The 18,872-nt window shown below is 38.7% G+C and overlaps 1 protein-coding gene across 9 annotated transcripts in view; it reads left to right on the forward strand.

The window, feature by feature from the left end:
- Positions 1-18,872, forward strand: part of DMD (dystrophin) — a 1,096,913-nt gene that overhangs the window by 324,267 nt on the left and 753,774 nt on the right. For all 9 annotated transcript variants that reach the window (XM_040582467.1, XM_040582466.1, XM_040582468.1 and 6 more), the window contains 3 exons: positions 1,869-1,970; positions 2,077-2,184; positions 14,026-14,205. In XM_040582467.1, the coding sequence (XP_040438401.1) occupies positions 1,869-1,970; positions 2,077-2,184; positions 14,026-14,205 (390 nt within the window). The remainder of the gene's footprint in view (positions 1-1,868; positions 1,971-2,076; positions 2,185-14,025; positions 14,206-18,872) is intronic.

Below are 18,872 nucleotides of genomic sequence, written 5' to 3' on the forward strand. Positions count from 1 at the left end.
AATACGTTGTGATCTGTTATATGCTAAGGGCATAAAAGTTTCACCAGCAAGTATTTGTTTCTGTTAATATTGACATATGCTTTCTGAAATATTCACATTCAAAACTTTTTTTGTGTTTGCTTGAATTGATGATCTTTGATCACATTATGTTTTACGGCAAGCAAACACTAACACCAAATGTAATTTATATATATATATATTAAAAAAAAAAAATCACATTCTTAGATTTGCAAAATTTCCTAATTTTCCTCTAGATCTAAATAGGAAAAGGAAGCAAATACTCACTATATAATTCCATATATATACCAAAACCATGATCCTGATATTAAGCTCAGAAAAGGCAAACAAAACAGTTTCCTCAAAACCTACTTTGCATTTATGCAGTAGGTGAGTGAAAAGAAATACTTCTCTGTATTGCTGTGTAACATATTTGACATATTTAAAAAATAGCATTATTATGCTAGTTGAAAAGAGAGAGTTCTAATTTTTCTGAAATGAACCAATACCTAATATGGTCTATCTCAGTGTCATGACAGCTACCTGTTTAGTCTTTAAGTTTAGTTATGGTTTTAGTATTTACTAAATAACAAACACAGTATCTGCTGACTTTTTATTTTGACATAAAATTAGTAAAGCCACATATTTAAATGGCATCCTGAAATTTTACCTTTCATATTCTAGGCAGTGCAAAATAAAATCCTTTCATTTCTGATAGAAAAAAAACCAAATTTTAATCCTTCATTTTTAAAAATCCACCATTTGGATGCTGCAGTTTTGCTAAAAATAAATTATAATCTCTATGGAAAATATCTAAATATAAAAAAATTAAATCATATAATATCTCAAGTTATAAGGGGCCCTTAAGAATCATTGATTGAATAAATAAATATGAAAGAAGGAAGAAGCTATTTTTCCTTTTGTCAAGACATGCTTTTGAAGAAGATAAAAAATAAGAGTGCAGTAGTATAAAATGTCTTTCAGATTTTATAAGTTGTTTTTTTTTAATTTGGGAGCAGTTGAATTATTTGTATGTGATACTCAGGGGTAGTTAAGTCAATGGAAATCATTGTAATAAAGGCTTTATAGCATGTCACACCATCACAACAGTATTAAGTCTCATCCTCTGTCTTAGGCATTTTTCAATAAAAGCTAGTAGGAAATTCAGAGAAGGTAGTAGTGCTTTTTTTCAGCTAAAATAAGGGAGAGAGAGAAGGTAGTAGTGTTTTGTGTGATTTTAAAACATTTATGGTTGCATAAGCTACAAATGTCTGGGAAACCTCAGTGGGATTGATTTTTGCTGGTGTGTTAGCTTATAAGGTGGTGGGGTTTTTTTTCCACTGCAACATGTTAAAAGAGGTAAAAACTTAGATCAACTGCACTGATGGTACAACTTAAAAACCAGACACTGTTTTGCCTTCATCACATCTTTGAGTCACCATAATCACATTTCAACTAGTTATGTTTTGGGCATTAGAAAGTTTTTAAACTGAGGTGTTTTGGGGTTTTTTGGTGTTTTTTTTTTTTTTTTTTTTTTTTTTTTTTTTTTTTTTTAAAGAGCATAGTACCAGAGACTTAATAGAAAACTGTTTGTAGATTAGTATTAAAATTCTCTGGGGTTGCCTGCATTGCTTTTCCTATTCTCTCCATGTTGATTTTATTTCAAATGGTGATAAGTTCCATTGCATCATGACATGCAACATATTTTAAGGGCTTCAGACTGTAAAAAGTGAATTAGGAAAGTGTTTTCCAAAAAAATTGTAATGCCATAGGAAAATCGGACTTATTTAAAAAAAAAAAAAAAAAAGAAAAAAAAATAGAAAAGAAAAAAAGGAAACAAATGCAAACCTGTATTGTGTGTTTCTTTCTAGCGCTTTGGAAATCGGTGGGCAGCCATCTGCAGGTGGACAGAAGACCGATGGGTCCTTCTGCAGGATATTCTTCGTAAATGGCAGCACTTTGCAGAAGAGCAGGTGAATAGTTTTTGCAGTTATAAATTGGAATGTTCTTTAAAAAAAGTTATGCTAAGAAAGGCCTGACTGAAGACTTTTCATTGTGTTCTCTCCTGTTTTCTTTCAGTGCCTTTTTGATGCATGGCTTACTGAGAAAGAGGATGCTGTGAGCAAAATTCATTCTACTGGCTTTAAAGATCAAAATGAAATGCTGACCAGTCTACGCAAATTAGCTGTATGTATTTTTCATTCTATTTCATATTAAACTTTCTTATTCATGAGTCTGAGTGCATGTAGTTTTATCCTACTCTCAGACAATATAGTTTAACAGAACAGCTATTTCATACTTTGGGAATGGATGTTGTCTCACACGGATGGAATAGGTTGGTCGTGGCCTTGCTGATAAAGGAATGAATAGGTACAGAAGTTTTCCTTGGTTGTCTCTTCAGTCAAAACTTTATGAACTGTAATAGCATTTGGGTGTCTTAAAAATATCTATAATATTATACTGAAAGTTTATTTGTTGATACTATTGATGTATATATATATTGTGTGTGAGTGATTATATATGTACCAAGATGTGTGCATATGGGTAAGTACTTATCATACAGCAGAACCTGCTATACATTTCTTGACCTTGAAAAAAGCTACAGACTTGAAAGCTGTGAAATGCTGACATTAATGTTGCTTTACAACTATACCTCAACTGTATTCAAGAATCTAGTTACTACATAAAATGCACCCTTTTCAGCTTATCCTCTACCTCACTCTTTAGAAAATACTGTACTATACTTTGTCTTCATGGAAGGAATGTAGGTCTGACTGGCCCAGAAAGATACTGTGCCTGTATAGGGCAAAATTTGTAACAGCCTAGACTTGCAAATGATTTTATAGCATTAGGACCTTTACAAAGAACATAGTATAGTATGTGCCATTTTTGTATGTAACAATAACTGTTTCTGCATTTAGAGGAAAGGAAACACTCATGTACATGCTTTTGTTAAAATAGGTAAATTGTTGTTGCTGTAAATAGGAACTTAACTGGCCATCTTCTGTTTAAGCAGATGTATTATTATTTGGTTTCTCACGTGATGGGGGGGGAAGTGTCCTCAGCATATTTAAAAATGTGGCTTTACAGTTTACATAATAGGATTTTCAGGCATGAATGATTCTCAATTTATTATTAACTATTTGGATATATAGTGGGCTCAAGCTTACATTTTTAAAAATTATTTTAGAATTTGTGCCCTTCTCATCCCTCTGTATTAAAAGTATTAATATTTGGGCTTTTGGTCTATAAAAATACCATGATGTTTCTGAAGCTTAAGATAACTGTCATGTGTTTAGAACCGTGTTTTACCCTCACATATACAAATGTATAATTTGTTTGTTTGTTTTAATTAAAATTCTTACAGCTTGATTGTTTAATTTAACTAACTTGTACATGGTCCACAACTAGTGGTAAATGACCCTGTTGATTCATAGACTGACTAAAAAAGTAAAATTAGTTGATTATTTTTTTTTCCCCAAAATTTGAGGCCCACAATTACGATTGTTAATGTAATCTTAAAACATCATAATTATTATTCTACCACGCTTGGTTGGTTGGTTTTCCCCCTTCCCTCCTTTTTCCTTCTGTAACTCTTTAGGGGCTAATAAGAACATTTATTTAAAAGTAAAGGCTTGGGCATTGATTAAAGATTACTTAGGATTAAGTCAGCTTCTTTGTAAAGGAAGGGAACTCTTCATGTTGTCTCAGTGTATATGCTTCCTAGAAATTCTAGTAATCTAAGATGTAAACAATCTTGAAGTTGACTTCAAGCCAGGCTTTTATTGATGCATAATGAATTAGAGGAAACTCAAGATGCTTTGGAGTACCTTCATGAAGAAAAAAATATGGCAAGAAAATCAGATTTATTCAATAAATTAGTACTTGTGGAGTCTGGCTAGTTGATGGAAGAAATAAGAACTGTGGGTTGAAATGTATTACAAATTGTGAAGTAGCAGGATATTAATGGTTTACAAGTGTTAAGGGTAAGACCAGTTTGGGTACCTTTCAGAATTTCTTGGAAATATAAGTTTAAGAAGGAAATACTTTTAAAAGTAGTATTTTCATAAATTTGGTTCACGAAATAAATATACACTCTCATGAAATTCCTTATGTTGCCAGCTTAAATTGTTAAGCATTACTGTCATGAAAGCATTTCAGTGTTTCATGGAACTGAATGAACACCAGAGTAAATAAAGTGATTCTTCCATCCTCCTGAACTGCAACAAGAATCATGTCATCTTTGACAGAATAGGTGGGGTTTATTAGCAGCAACTTATTCTTTTCTGCATATGAGTAACTTGGATGTTTTTAGAAACAGCTGATAATATCACAGTAGTTCAGATATTTAAATCTTGATGGTATGCTGGAGAAACATTGTCTCTTTAGTCTCTTTAATTTGTAGCAGAAAATTTTTTCTACTGGAATTCCTCTACCAGATTTTAGACCTAGTAGGAATCATCTCCAAATTCCCGCGAGCATATATTTTACCTTCACACAATGCCAATGTCAGGAGTTTCATGGATGAGAATTTACTATTTTAGTCTTGCCTGAAACATGGGGAATTTGTATTAATACATCACCCACATGAAAATTCTTGTCAGAGAATATATTTTTTGCTTTCTTGGACTGGCTTTTAGACATAGAGAAAAATGGGATCATGGTATCCTGACTCTGACATGAAAATCAGGCCTGTCTTTTGGTATATGTTATTTTGGACATAGATTTGTGTTTGGATGTAGTAAAGGAGAAGCTGTCATGAAAAATCACCTTTATAATTAGGCCACCTTGTTCCAGAATTGTAAAGATGAGTCTGTGAAGCAATAAACATACATTCTTTTACTGATAAAAAAAAAAAAAAAAATCTTAATATGGTAGCTTGGTCCCTCAGTTATCTAACAGTTTCCAGCAGGAAATTACGGTTTTAGTTTCTCCTGTTAGATGGTAAGAATGCTAGGTTTGATATCATGATATGGCATAAGAGCTTACAGCCTATTTTTCCTGTCTCTCTTATATGCACAATTTGGCAAGATTAAGGTCATATTCTTTAGCCAGATTTCAGTCTCTTAAGCATGAAGGATATTTCTGAAAGTATTTTATTAAACCATTTAGCATTACGATTGCTCATTTCAAATTCTACAGCCCTCCAACAAGGTCCTAAGCCTTCTGAAGTGCCTGAAGTGATGTAGGTCTGTTGAGATGTTCACAGTGTGAAAAAAATGTTGACTCTACATTACATTAATATGGCATTACATAGTAACACATTGAAGGTAAAAATAAGAAAGAGCAGCTGGTACTTTTTTATGCATATTTGCAGGTCAGGATACTTCTGAAGAAATCGGGATTTAACTACTGCTTGCTGATGCAGTAGTCAATCAGTGTCTTCTCCACAGTAATTTTATCTCATGTTTCTCAAGTGCAAGGAAATACACTGTTAATTTTAGTTAAGACAGGATTTTTGATAGTAAGCACTACTACTGCTTAAAAGTAAGATTTCATTTACCCACATTTGTTAAACTGGTAGTCAGTATGCATACATTTTCAGACAGTAGTAACAATTTTGAGTAAGCAGAAAGATTGAGATTGTTCCTGAACCAAAATCTCCATACATGGATTCCAGTTTTGGGATTGCTGGAAGATTTTTGCAGCCCAAATTCTGATTATTTCACTTAATATAAACAAGCAGGTGTTTCCCCAAAATTTTATCCTTGCTAATTATTTGACTGCAGGCTCACCATTATTAATAGATGTTAGTTTTGTGTAGATTCTTTCTCATATATGATTCTCCCAAACTGGGAGAAGGAGGCAAGTTAAAACATTTTAAATAAAAGTATAAATTACACTTTGGTTTTCTGTTTGGTGTCAGAATACTCTAATGCATGGAGGTTGAGGTACACTTCGGGAAGTAGAAGAAAAAAAATTCTTTAAATCCATCTAACAAAAGAGAGATTTGGGGGTCCCAAACATTATTGTACTGTGGGTAGGTTAGCCTTGGCTGGCTGTGAGGTGACACTCTCTCACTCCCCATCCTCAGCATGACAGGGGCAGAAAATGAGGTGAAACGCTCATTGGTCAACATTAGGGCAGGGAGATCACTCACTGGTTACTGTCACAGGCAAAACGGACTCTCTGTGAAGGAGATTAATTTTATTTATTGCCAACCAGTTCAGAGTAGGGTGATGAGAAATAAGAACAACCTTAAAACACCTTCCACCCATACCTCCCTTCTGCCCAGGCTCAACTCACACCCAACCTCTCTCACTTCTCTCCCTGAGTGGTGGGGGCGATGGGGTTGCAGTCAGTTCATCATGTTGCCTTTACTGCAATTGCCTGTTCGCACTGTTTCCCTGCTCCGTGTGGTGTCTCAGCCATGGGAGACAGTCCTTCATGAACTGTGGCAATGTGCATCCTTCCCACGAGCTGCAGTTCTCAAATTGCTCCAGCGTGGGTCCTTTCCATGGGGTGCAGTCCTCAAGAGCAGACTGCTGCAGCCTGAGTCCCCATGGGGCCACAGGTCCTGCCAGGAGCCTGCTCCAGCACAGGCTGTCCACAGGATCATAAGCCTCCTTCAGGCATGTCCACCTGCTCCAGTGTGGGGGCCCTCCACGGGCTGTAGAGGGACACCCTGCATCACCATGGTCTTCTACCATGGGCTGTAGGGGAATCTCTGCTCCAGCTCCTGGATGACCTTCCCCCTCTCCTCCTTCTCTGACCTGTGTCTGCAGGGCTGTTTTCACATTTTTCTCACTCCTCTCTCTTACAGCTGCTGTGCAGTGTTTTTTACCCTTTCCTAATGACATCACAGAGGCACCACCAGCCACTGATGGGCTCAGCTTTAGCCAGCAGTGGGTCTGTTTTGGAGCTGTCTGGAACTGGTTCTATCTGACATGAGAATTGTGTCTTCTGGTGTTTTCTCACAGAAGTTCACCCTTGCAGCCCCTCGGCTGCTAAAATCTTGCCTGTAAACCTGGTACAGATGCTCTCCCTCTTTTTCTCTCGGCTTTAGTGGTCACATTTTAATTGTTATTGGAATGAACAGGTAAAACACCTTTTTGGTCAGTGTAGCAATCCATCCAGTTCTAACGTTGTGTTAAAACTGATATCAAGTCAATTAGATTTCTTCTTAAATTATCAACCCATAATATCTATTCATAAGAGGTTTTGTTTCTTGTAAGAAAGCTTTGTGTTTTAGGAATCTCAAATGACATGTTTCAGAGGTTGCATTCAGTATTTGTATGTGAAAATTTATCTCCTTTGTCATTAACTTTCTTCTGTATTTGCATAGTCTAAAGGTCCAGAAAACTGTTTAGGCTTTACTACTTTGTGCATATATTAATAGACTTCATTATTTTTTTTTCCCTTATGTTGATGAGTAGCTCTTCTAGTTCTAAAACAGATTTCCTTAAAACACTTTACTTTTTTCTTTTTTTTTCCGCCCATCATTTATTCACTGTCACTATAATTGTCTCTGAATTCTTACACAAGGCAAAAGGTGACATAGAGCATGGACTAAGCGGGAGGATGTGGTGCACTGAGAATGTAGAACACAAATGGACAAACTGAGGGGAAATTTTACTGTCATTTATGGCTTGATAGGTTGTTTTCATGTCCTGTGCCTAAGTTTTGCAGTGTATAAAATGAAGGTGATGGTATTCCTTTTTTTCATTAAAAAAATATTGAGACCTACTGCAAAGTTATACAAGATCTAGGTCTATATATTTGGAGTAAATATTCCATTGATATAGAGTTAAATCTTCTCTTCCTTCCCGTAATGCAAATTTCTTTACTTATTAGAAGAGATAAATTAGAAATTAGAGTATCTTTTACTGGAATAAATCTCTTTACAGCTGAACAATTACCTTAGAGCAATGTGGCTGATTAGAATGAAACAATTACCAAAGAGAGCTTTTGGTGATGTTTAAGGAAGAGGAAAAAATCAATAATTAAAAACTTGAAAGCAAATAAACAACTAATAGAACATTACCAACAAATAAGGAAACCACTGTGTAATGTTCAAATATTGGAGTTTACAGTAAGTACTTGACAGAAGTTATGGCTGAGTTATTTGATAATTAATTTTATAAAGAGGACAGTATCATTTAGCCCCTTGCAGATTGGTGAATTACATATTTTGGTGTTCATTTATATTTTAGGTCTATTCTTGTACCGTAAAAAATCAAAACTAGAGCATATTTCTGGTTACTGTAACACATTGACATGTTTTCAGTAAGGGAATGTGAAAACAGCATCCCTCACTATATTTTTACAGGTTAACTGTAGCTATCACAAAACCATACTAGGTAGTAGTGAGCATACAGTAGGACCTTTGACATAGAAAGTTTTAGCATCCTTCTCTTTCTTGTGCTTCACTTACTGATTGAGCTCCATGTATCTGGGATTGATGCCGAACTCATTTGTGTTTCATACAGTTCTTGTCAGCTGAGGATGTTGGAAATAGAACACTTTTGTTCAGAATTCCCTAATCATGTTTTATAGGGTACCATTTCTTCTTATTTCAGTCAGTGTATGTTGTGGCTTTCACATGAGCTATTTCTGACACTGTAGGCAGGGAAAAAAAAAAAGTCAAATATAACAAGCCTTGAGATTTTAAAATGACAAATAGTTTTATATCTAGTCTGTTCCCTCTTTTAGATCTGCTACTATGCAAACAGATTCTTAAATATAAAGTGTGTTAGCGGGTCTTTCTTAGGGACATGTAAATTTAAATGTTTATATTAACTGCAGCCAACATTGATAATTATGTTTCAAACCACATCTGAACAGAAAAAGAACTGATTACAAAGGCTGATTCTTTCTTTTACTGAGCTGTATTTCAGATGACAATTTCGGATTATACAGCTACAGGAAAGTATACTAAATTATGTTGTCTGAATATTTGTCTAATTAAAACTTTCATGCCTTGGGGATTAGATTGCAATCCTCAACTGCACTGAGAATTCAAAATTTGGCTATGCTTAGCACAGAGGGTGTAGAGAATCATAGAATCATTTAAGTTGGAAAAGACCTTTAAGGTAGTAAATTCCAACCCTTAACCCCGAACTGTCAAGTTCACTACTAATCCATGTTGCTAAGTGCCATATGTATGTGTTTTTTAAACAGTTCCAGGGATGGAGATTCCACCACCTCCCTAGGCAGGCTGTTCCAATGTTTTACCACCCTTTCAGTGAAGAATTTTTTCCTAATATCCAATCTAAACCTCCCCTGGTGTAACATAAGGCCATTTCCTCTTGTCTTGTCACTAGTTACATGGGAGAAGAGACCGATCCCCACCTGCCTACAACCTCTTTTCAGGTAGTTGCAGACAGGAATAAGATCCCCCCCTGAGCCTCCTTTTCTCCAAACTAAACAACTCCAGTTCCCTCAGCTGCTCCTCTTAAGAATTGTGCTCTACACCTTTCACCACCTTCAATGTCCTCTGGACATGCTCTCCCACCTCTACATCTCTTCTGAAGTGAGGAGCCCAAAACTGAACACAGCATTTGAGATATGGCCTAACCAGAGCTGAGCACAGGGGTCAAACATTTCCATTGTCCTGCTGGCCACACTATATATTTCAGTTGAAAGCCAGGATGCTGTTGACCTTCTTGGCCAGCTGGGCACACTGCTGGCTGATATTCAGGTGGCAGTCAGTCAGCATCCCCAGGTCATTTTCTGCTGGGCAGCTTTCCAGCCACTCATCCCCAAGCCTGTAGCATTGTGTGGGGTTGTTGTGAACCAAGTGCAGGACCCAGAACTTCTCCTTGTTCAACCTCATACAGTTGCCCTCAGCCCATTGGTCCATCCTGTCCACATCCCTCTGTAGAGTCTTCCTACTCTCAAGCAGATGAACACTACCCCCAACTCGGTGTTGTCTGCAAACTTACCAAGGGTGAACTCAATCCCCCCATCCAGATAGTCAGTAAAGATAATAAACAGGACTGGCCCCAATACTGAGCCCTAGGAAACACCACATGTGACCTGCCACCAGCTTGATGTAACTCCATTTACTGCTATTCTCTGGGCTTGGCCATCCAGCCAGCTTTTAACCCAGTGCAGAGTACACCCATCCAAGCCATAAGCAGCCAGTTTCTCTAGGAGAGCACTGTGGGAGATACTGCCAAAGGCTTTACTAAGGTCTGGGTAGAAAATATCCACAACCTTTCCCTCATCCACTAGGTGGGTCACCTTGTCATAGAAGGAGATGAGGTTTGTCAAGCAGGACCTGCCTTTCATAAAACCCTGCTGGCTGGGCCTGTTCCCCTGGCTGTCCTTGCATGTGCCACATGATGGCACTCAGGATGACCTGCTCCATAACCTTCCCCAGCACCGAGGTCAGGCTGACAGGCCTGTAGTTCCCCAGATCCTCCTTCAAGCCCTTCTTGTAGATGGGCATCACATGGGACCTCCCCCGTTAGCCAGGACTGTTGGTAAATGATGGTGAGTGTCTTGGTGAGCTTTTCTGCCAGCTCCCTCAGTACCCTTGGGTGGATCCCATAGACTAGTGCACAACTCAATGGAGCATCATGTCACTGTTTCCTCCTGGACTGTGTGGACTTTATTCTGCTCCTTGTCCCCGTCTTCCAGGTCAGGGGGGTGAGTACCCAGAGGGAACACCTGCTCTTACTATTAAAGACTAATGCAAAAAGGGCATTAAGCACCTCAGCCTTTGTGGCAATGCTCCCCATCGCATCCAATAAAGGACGGAGACTATCCTTCGCCTTCCTTTCGTTTATAACACATTTGTATAAACATGTTTTGTTATCTTTTACAGCAGCAGCCAGCCTGAGTTGTAGCTGGGCTTTCACCTCATTAATCTTCTCCCTGCATAACCTTGCAACATCCTTGTAGTCCTCCAGAGCTGCCTGCCTCTTCCAGAGGCGGCAAACTCTCCTTTTTTCTCCGAGTTCCAGCCAAAGCTCTCTGTTCAGCCAGGCCAGTTTTCTCCCGCAATGGCTTGTCTTTTGGCACATGGCGACAGCCTGCTCCTGCTACCTTCTTGAGGAACGTCCAGCCTTCCTGGACACCTTGTTCCTTCAAAGCTATCTCCCAAGGGACTCTGTCAACTAGACTCTTAAACAGGCTGAAGTTGGCCCTCCAGAAGTCCAAGGTTCTGCTGACCCCCCCTCCTTACTTCTCTGAGATTCAAAAACTCTTATCACCTCATGATTGCTATGCCGAAGACATCCTCCAGCCTTCACAGCACCCACCACTCCTTCCCTCTTTGCAAACAGCAGGTCCAGCGGGGCATCTCCCCTGGCTGTCTCACTGACCAGCTGTGTCAGGAAGTTATCTTCCACACACTCCTGGAACCTCGTGGACTGTTTCCCCTCTGCTGTGCTGTATTTCCAGCAGACATCTGGCAGGTTTAATTCCCCCATGAGGTCAAGGGCTAGCGATCTTGAGACTTCTCCCAGCTGCTTGTAGAATGTTTCATCTGCCTCTTCTTCCTAGTTGGGTGGTCTGTAACACACTCCCACCAGAATATCGGCTCTTTTGGCCTTCCCCCTGGTTCTTATCCATAAACACTCAACCCTACTGTTCGCCGTCATGCAGCTCTAGCCAGTTGAAACACTCCCTGACACACAGAGCTACCCCGCCACTCTTTCCACCTATCCCTTCTGAAGTTTGTAGCTATCCATTGCAGCACTCCAGTCATGTGAGTTATCCCATGCTTCCATGGTGGTGACTATATCATGGTCTTCCTGCTGCAGAATGGCTTTCATCTCCTCCTGGTTGTTGCCCCTTCTCCAGGCATTGACATAAATGCATTTTAGTTGTGCTATCGGTCTTGCCTCCAACCCTGGCATGCCACCCCCAGGCTCATCTCTCAACAAGCTTGGTTTTATTCCCTTCTCCCTTTGAATCAAGTTTAAAGCTCTGTTGGTGAGCCCTGCTAACTCCTAACCTAGGGTACTGTTCCCCCTTTGATACAGGTGAATCCCATCTGCTGCCAGCAGGCCTGCTGCCATGTAAACTCACTGATGATCAAACCCCCTGAAATTTAGCCATTGACACCATGCCTGGAGCCAGGTATTGATGTGTGTGGTCTTCTGATTACATGGCCCATCTTTCCCTGCAACTGGCAGGATACAGGAAAGCACTACTCGTTCTCCTGATCCCTCAACCAGTCACCCCAAGGCTCTGAGGTCTCTCTCGATAGCCCTTAGATTTCTTCTCATTTAAACTTCATCATTTCCCACTTGGAAGGCCAGTAATGGACAGTGATCTGAGCAAGAAACCAGACAAGGGAATTTTCTAGCAACGTCCCTTACCCAGGCCCCAGGAAGGCAGCAGGCTTCCCTATGGGTTGGGTCTGGTCAGTATATTGGGCCCTCCATTCCTCTCAGAGTGGAGTTGCCGATGACAACCACCTTTCTTTTCTTCCTAGCAGAACTGGTCTTGATGTGTGGGGCTGATCAACTCTCCCCAGGCAACTCCTCCAGCCTGGATGGACTTTCATCCACATCATCATTTTCCTGGCTTTTAGGTTCCAGAGCTGCATACATATTGTATAGGGGTGCATGGGAAAGTGAAGTAGGCTGGGGGATGATTCGCCTGCTGCCCCAAGCAGAGACCTTTCCATTCCTCCCTGTCATTTAGGTACTCTCCATCTGCCTGCTGGAAAGTAGGCAGGGGAGCCTCTGTTTCTTGTCATGTGTCCATCCAGTGCATTTGTCTCAGTGATGGTAGAGAGTGTCTCCACCAGTCTCTCTCCCTCTCACACTCCCTGACAACTCCTTAAGCTTTCTTCTTCTTCCTTCAGCTCTGCCACCAGGCTGAGCAGATCATCCACCTGGTTGCACCTCACACCACTGTTATCTCTGCTGCCCTCCTGCAGCAGGACAGGCTCAGACATCCCCTGCAGCCTGTCACCTGGACAGCTGCATGTTAACATGGGAGGTCCATCCGGGTTGCCACATGCCTTCTGGTGCTGGCTTTTGGCCAAGTGGAAACCATGGCTAGATTTCTTCTGGGGGAATGCTTGAGGAATTTCTGGGAAATTAATGCTTAAGATGTGAAAATCAGTGGAGTAAACCAGTAGAGGCATTAAAAAATAAACCCAGGTGAGAACTGGACCTATGGATGACTACTGGATCTCTAAAGAGTCTAATTCATATTTTCATGTATAGATCTTGGGAGTTTCAAGATCCCTTGGCAGTTTACTGCAGTAGAGATGTGAAGACTGATGATTTCTCCTTTTCTGTTAGCATCCATGAGTTCAAGCTGTAAGGCAGCTTGCTGAGTCCAGAGGTTGTACACAGGTGTCTCCAGGCTCCCAGCTGCAGGGCCCTTCCCTTGGCACAGTCAGTAAAGCTTCTGGAGTTTCAAAGGATTCCCTGCTCCGTGGGAAGCTACTGCCATGTAACCAGAGCCTGCTGGGATCCAAAGAAGATGAGAAATATATGATTTTTTCAGTACTGCCAAAACCAAATTCATTTTCTTTGAGGTTTTTTTTTTGTTTGTTTGGTTTGGTTTTGGTTTGGTTTTTGGTTTTTTTTGTTTGTTTTTTGTTATTTTTTTTTATTCTTGTTTGTGGACAAATATTTTTCTAGAAAATATTTTTTCCCTGTAAGATTTACCATTAAATGTATGACAAAGTACAAAAAAGCTTTAAAGATATGTTGTTTGAAATGTTGATATAGTTGTTAATATTAGTGCCTTTTTAAGGTTATTAATGTCACACAGCTGTTAGCTTTTTGATTTATGTCGCCACCTGAGGCATTCTGTGATGTCTAGAGTTGCTCCACCTGTCATGTTATATTGCTTTGTGGAGTGCAATGTGTCCATTCCCCTATGTCAGCTCTGCCAGCAGTTTTTACAGTGACAGCAGAATGGAAGTATAGGAGTTTGTATGAAATAGCCTTACCCATTTTAGGTTCTTTATGATGCTCTCGTAAGGATTTTTCTTCTAAGTTTGTTGGTTTGGGGTTCATTTTTCGGTGGTGTCCCCCCTCCCTTTCCCCCCCCCACCCCCCACCCCCCCGTCATATAAATGACTGTTCTTCCAGCTGTTACTTCTTTTAACAGATCCTAAAAGGAGATCTAGAAATGAAAAAGCAAATGATGGGTAAGCTGAAGTCACTCAGCCAAGACCTCCTGATAGCTGTGAAAAATAAAGCAGTGGCTCAAAAGCTGGAAAGCCGTCTTGAAAATTTTGCCCAGCGCTGGGATAGCCTTGTGCAGAAAGTGGAGAGCAATTCTAAACAGGTTTGTTAAAACCATAATTTTGTCAGTTGGTGACAGTCAAATTCTTTCCCAGTGAAATGCTTGAAGTAGTTTTGGTGCTGTTTGTCATATTGTTTTAATTTTTTCCCCTGCATGATTGCTTGAGATATATTTAATTTTTAGGACAGCATAATGCAACTGTAATATAACTTTCCAGATTTTTATTTATCTCCTTGGGTTTAGCTCTCTCTTTATAGTGTTGATTACTTTCTTGGGTTGTTAACTATGTTTTCAGGGATGATACAATCCATACTAAAAATACTCTTCCCAGTTAATTTATTTTTAACCTATATTATTAAGTCACTTCAAATGCACTGTTTTTATGGCTGTCTGTGGAATAGCACTTAGCCTGAAATTAGTGTGAGAACTGTTTACTAAAGAAAAAATATTTTTATAACTTTTAAACAGTGAAAGTTTATGATAGATTAATGTTTTACCTCTGATTATGTTATGCTAATGTACAGATTAAAAAGAAAGGCCATAAAAAGAGACTTTTCTTGGGGGAAAAAAAAAGAAATCAATCCATACTATAGCCAAAATCCCAGGGAAAAAAAAAAGGATAGAATCTATTGTTATTTTTCTTAGCTCCGTCACGTTAACTGCAATACATTAAAAAAAGAATTTTAGGTTTTAAAGTTTCACGTTTTTTAAACCAGATAACAAAAATCAGTGCTCTGGTGTAGTATTCAAACCCATATACATTTATTTTTCCTAGCCATTTTTCAGCATCTCTTACTGGATTAAAACCCAAATCAGGTCACATTTTTCCACTCCATTATGTCATGGGTATTGAGGAGGTTTTGTGCTATTATTGTATGACTGGTAAAATGAACATGAAGACTTTTTACTGATAACACAAGGCAGAATTTTACTGCATGCACCTGTCCTGTTCATAGGAGGGCCTCTCACAGTTCTGGTCAGTTCGATTCAATTCCCTTGACCATGCTGCACTTTTTTTTTTTTTTTTTTTTTTTGCTATATACTAATGCTTCTACAAACTTATGTCTGGGTAAATAAATGAAAACTGCTATGCTTCCTGTAATGATCTGAATACCTCTCAATAACCATGCTTCCAATCATACCTTAACCTTTTGGTTTGCTTTGAGATACTATGTCTTGTGTACCTGAAGTTGGAAAAATCAGTTTGGGAGAACAAAAGAGAAGAAAATGGTGAAATGGTACAAATTCACTTAGTAACAGGAGGCAAAACCAGTTTGTGCTACATGGCATTTATAACACTTGAAAATTTGGCTTAACTCTTGTTTATTTGCTTTAGGAAACCTGTTGTTTCAATGCAGAGGAAAATTCAGAGGTGCAGTTTGAATGTGGGATGGCCTCATGGGGTCACATGATTTGAAGTTGTTAAGTCATTTCAAGAGATATTTAGGTTGTTGATTGGTCCTAAAAGCAGATACTAGTTTTAGATTACAGAAGAGAAAGTCTCCTTGTGAAGCGAGCAGTCCTGAGGCTGTACAACCATACATCATAGAGCAGCACTGGTGGGATAGCTCTGGATTCCCAAAACAGTGTAACTGTCTTATAACAGCATGCATCAGTTGATAAGTTTTCCTCCAAGAGGAAGCTACTTTGCTTGCCACAGAGCTGGTATGCTGTAGTGGGCCTACTGCTTCACGTCCTGGAGACATTTCACGTTCAGTGCTAAATGAAGGACTAATTCCTAAGGCACCGTTACAGGGTTTAGATATGTCCTCTCTGAAATATTGGTACTATTTGCCATGTGTTTCTGTCTAGGCAGGGCAGATAATGTTAGTAGGGTTTATACATTTATTCATTACAGCGCTCATTTACACATTTAGACTGCAAGAATAAAATGCCTCTAAAAGATGTAATTATTCTCTCTAATCATGGACTGGGGAGGAGGGGAATTGGACGAAGGGGGAAAATACAACAATTTTCACTAAAATCTATCTGAAAATGTACACTTTATTCATCAAACAGATACTGTCTTCAAAGTAAACTTTATTCCATTCATTAATAATTCTCAAAGTACCTTCATAATTACATATTTGTAGGTAGTTATTTCCCCTCCTTCTCTTACTACTGTGTCACTAAATGAATAACTTGTTAGCAAAATACGAAATTAAATGGAAGAGACACCCTCATCCTCAGTTCAAAGCTGATTCTCCAACTAGGCATAGGAAGCACTTACACTTCCCAAAGGAAAAGTCCAGAAAGTAGAATGTGAGCCTTCCCACATTTAGCTGAATTCATTGCTGCAATTCATTGCTGGTGAATTTAAAGCATCTAATCAGAACTCATGGCTGAAACTTCTGCAACAAAGGAGTGGACAACAAGGGTGAGAGAGAGAGATACCTCTAAAAAGCAGTTTGTCCTCATCATGAAAATGTCAACTTTCCTTCATTGACCACACAGTGGAATCAAGGACAAGGACAACTTGCTTAGACTAGATGCATAGCTTTTAGAAACTCTAAACTCAACTTTGGTGATTTCATTATGCTTCACTAAGTTTACTGAAAACCTTCCCAAACTAAAGAAAACACCATTCTTCATCTGAACTTCCCCACTCACATACGTACACTTCATCAAAGAACAGATGACAGCTCCAAAAGTGAGTGTTAAGGAAAATTATGAGTTTATCATGACGGAGGGCACTTCCAAAGGCAGTAATAAATGATGGCATTAAAGGTAGGCTGCTGCATAAAAGAGAAATAAGATGACATAAAACTACTGAAGTGCTATACACACACTGTACATACGTTTGCCTGTAGAGGATGAAAAGGAAGATTTAAATTTGTCCACTCTGAAAGAGATGAGTTTTAACATGTTTCTAAGATGAGCTTGCTGATGTGAAACTGCACTTTAAAGGCTTGCCTAGCATTGTATTTTGAAAGCCTTTTAATGTACAGCCTTGTGAGTCACCTTAGCACTTTCCATACGATTTTCTAGTGGGTTAAAGGCCTAGTCTGCATTGCCCGTTCTCAGATTCACATTTGCTTGTCACAAACTGAGAAGGATGGGGAAACTATACTGTCATTATTTGGATCCTCTTTGAATAATACATGAAACACGGCAGTGATTAGATTTAAGAGGTGGGTTCCTTGTTGTTTGGGGGGTTTTTTGGCCGTGGAAAGCTAACAAAAGCTACTTACTGTTTTGTACTTCCTTTTATTTTTAAGGATCGTCCTTTACCCACTAAAGTGTGTGCACTCTTTTAAATGTGAACCAACTTCATCTTGCGGAGTTACATTGCAGTGTAATCGTCAGTACTTTTAGTCTTACCCAGTCTCTAATTAGAATGATTATGAACTTAAAATTCACATCTCATTTCTCCTTTTGAAGTATATAGCATTTAACCTCCACTCCTATTGATTAAGCATTAAAAATACATCTTTACTGTTTTGACACGTAAATCATTACCCCCTACAGCATCGTGACTTGACTACTCTGAGCATATGGTAATTACATGGCCTACTTTTGAGGCACTGCTCCCAATCACCAGCTGAAACTGTTACTCCTGTGTAATTGGTAGTATGCTGCACATGATTCCCACAGAGCCCTAGCTGTGGTTTATTGTTTTACATTTCTTCACTGTAAACTGTACCCTGGTATTGACTGGCAAATGGAAACATGACAGGATATGACCTCAGGTGTCAGAAACATCATCCTATCATTGTTTTTTTGGATAAAACCAAGTGTAATAAGAATTTTGTGAGAAAAGGAGAGGGAGACTGTACTGGAAAGTGCATACAAAGAGGAAGCAATTATTTGGAGTGTTCTTACCTACAGAATCAATTCAGTGAAAGATGACATCAGGTGTTATTCTCAAATTTTATAGAACCCTAGACATAAGAAGCTATAATTTGCTTTTCCTTTCTGCCTCTACAATTAATTAAAAAATCTACATTTTTATTAAAACTATATGGAAATGTTTACTTAATATTGACATGATTTCTGTAGATGAAAATATCAAAGGCAATATACCTTGTTGAGGGAACTAGAACAAAAGTATTAATGCATAATATTGTAGTGATTAATAAGTCAGCTGGGTGGTTTGCTTTTTTGTGGTTGTTTGTTTTTTTGTTTTTTTTTTTCTAAAGGATTTATGTAGTTCATACATTAGCTAATTCCCTGCAGTTCACAAGCAGCTTACTCCAACTGACATAATTAATCCAGAGGGAAAAAAATCTTCTGAATCATAATTTTGTAGTCTTCTGAGTAGTCTATATTCTGCTCTAAAGCCTTAGCAGCTGGTTATTTCTAGAGGGTGAAGCACAGCATTGAGCTGACAGCTCTAAGAAAGACTGCCAAAATTACATTGGTGACAGACTTCCCTAATCATCACTTCTATTGGCAGACTGGACAAAGAATGGGAAGATGATTTTGTTTAAAAGACTGTGTGGAAGATTTGGCAATGTTGGCAGGAAGCCATGGGGTTTTTTTTTTTTTCAGGTTTTTGTTAGGTTTACTGATGTTGCCTGCTGAGAATCTGGTTGCTAACAGTATCCACCTTTCCTTGTCACTCTATTTTTTGCCATGTAAGAAAACGTGGGAAAGATGTTAATTACCTGGTATGCCTCTTCTTTATTGTTTCTAGAAAATTGATGTCTCAGTAACTAAAGTAACTGACTAAAGTTTTCTTACTGAGAGTCTGATGCAAGCACTAATAG

Source organism: Falco naumanni, chromosome 2 (assembly GCF_017639655.2).
Source record: "Falco naumanni isolate bFalNau1 chromosome 2, bFalNau1.pat, whole genome shotgun sequence".
Lineage (NCBI taxonomy): Eukaryota > Metazoa > Chordata > Aves > Falconiformes > Falconidae > Falco > Falco naumanni.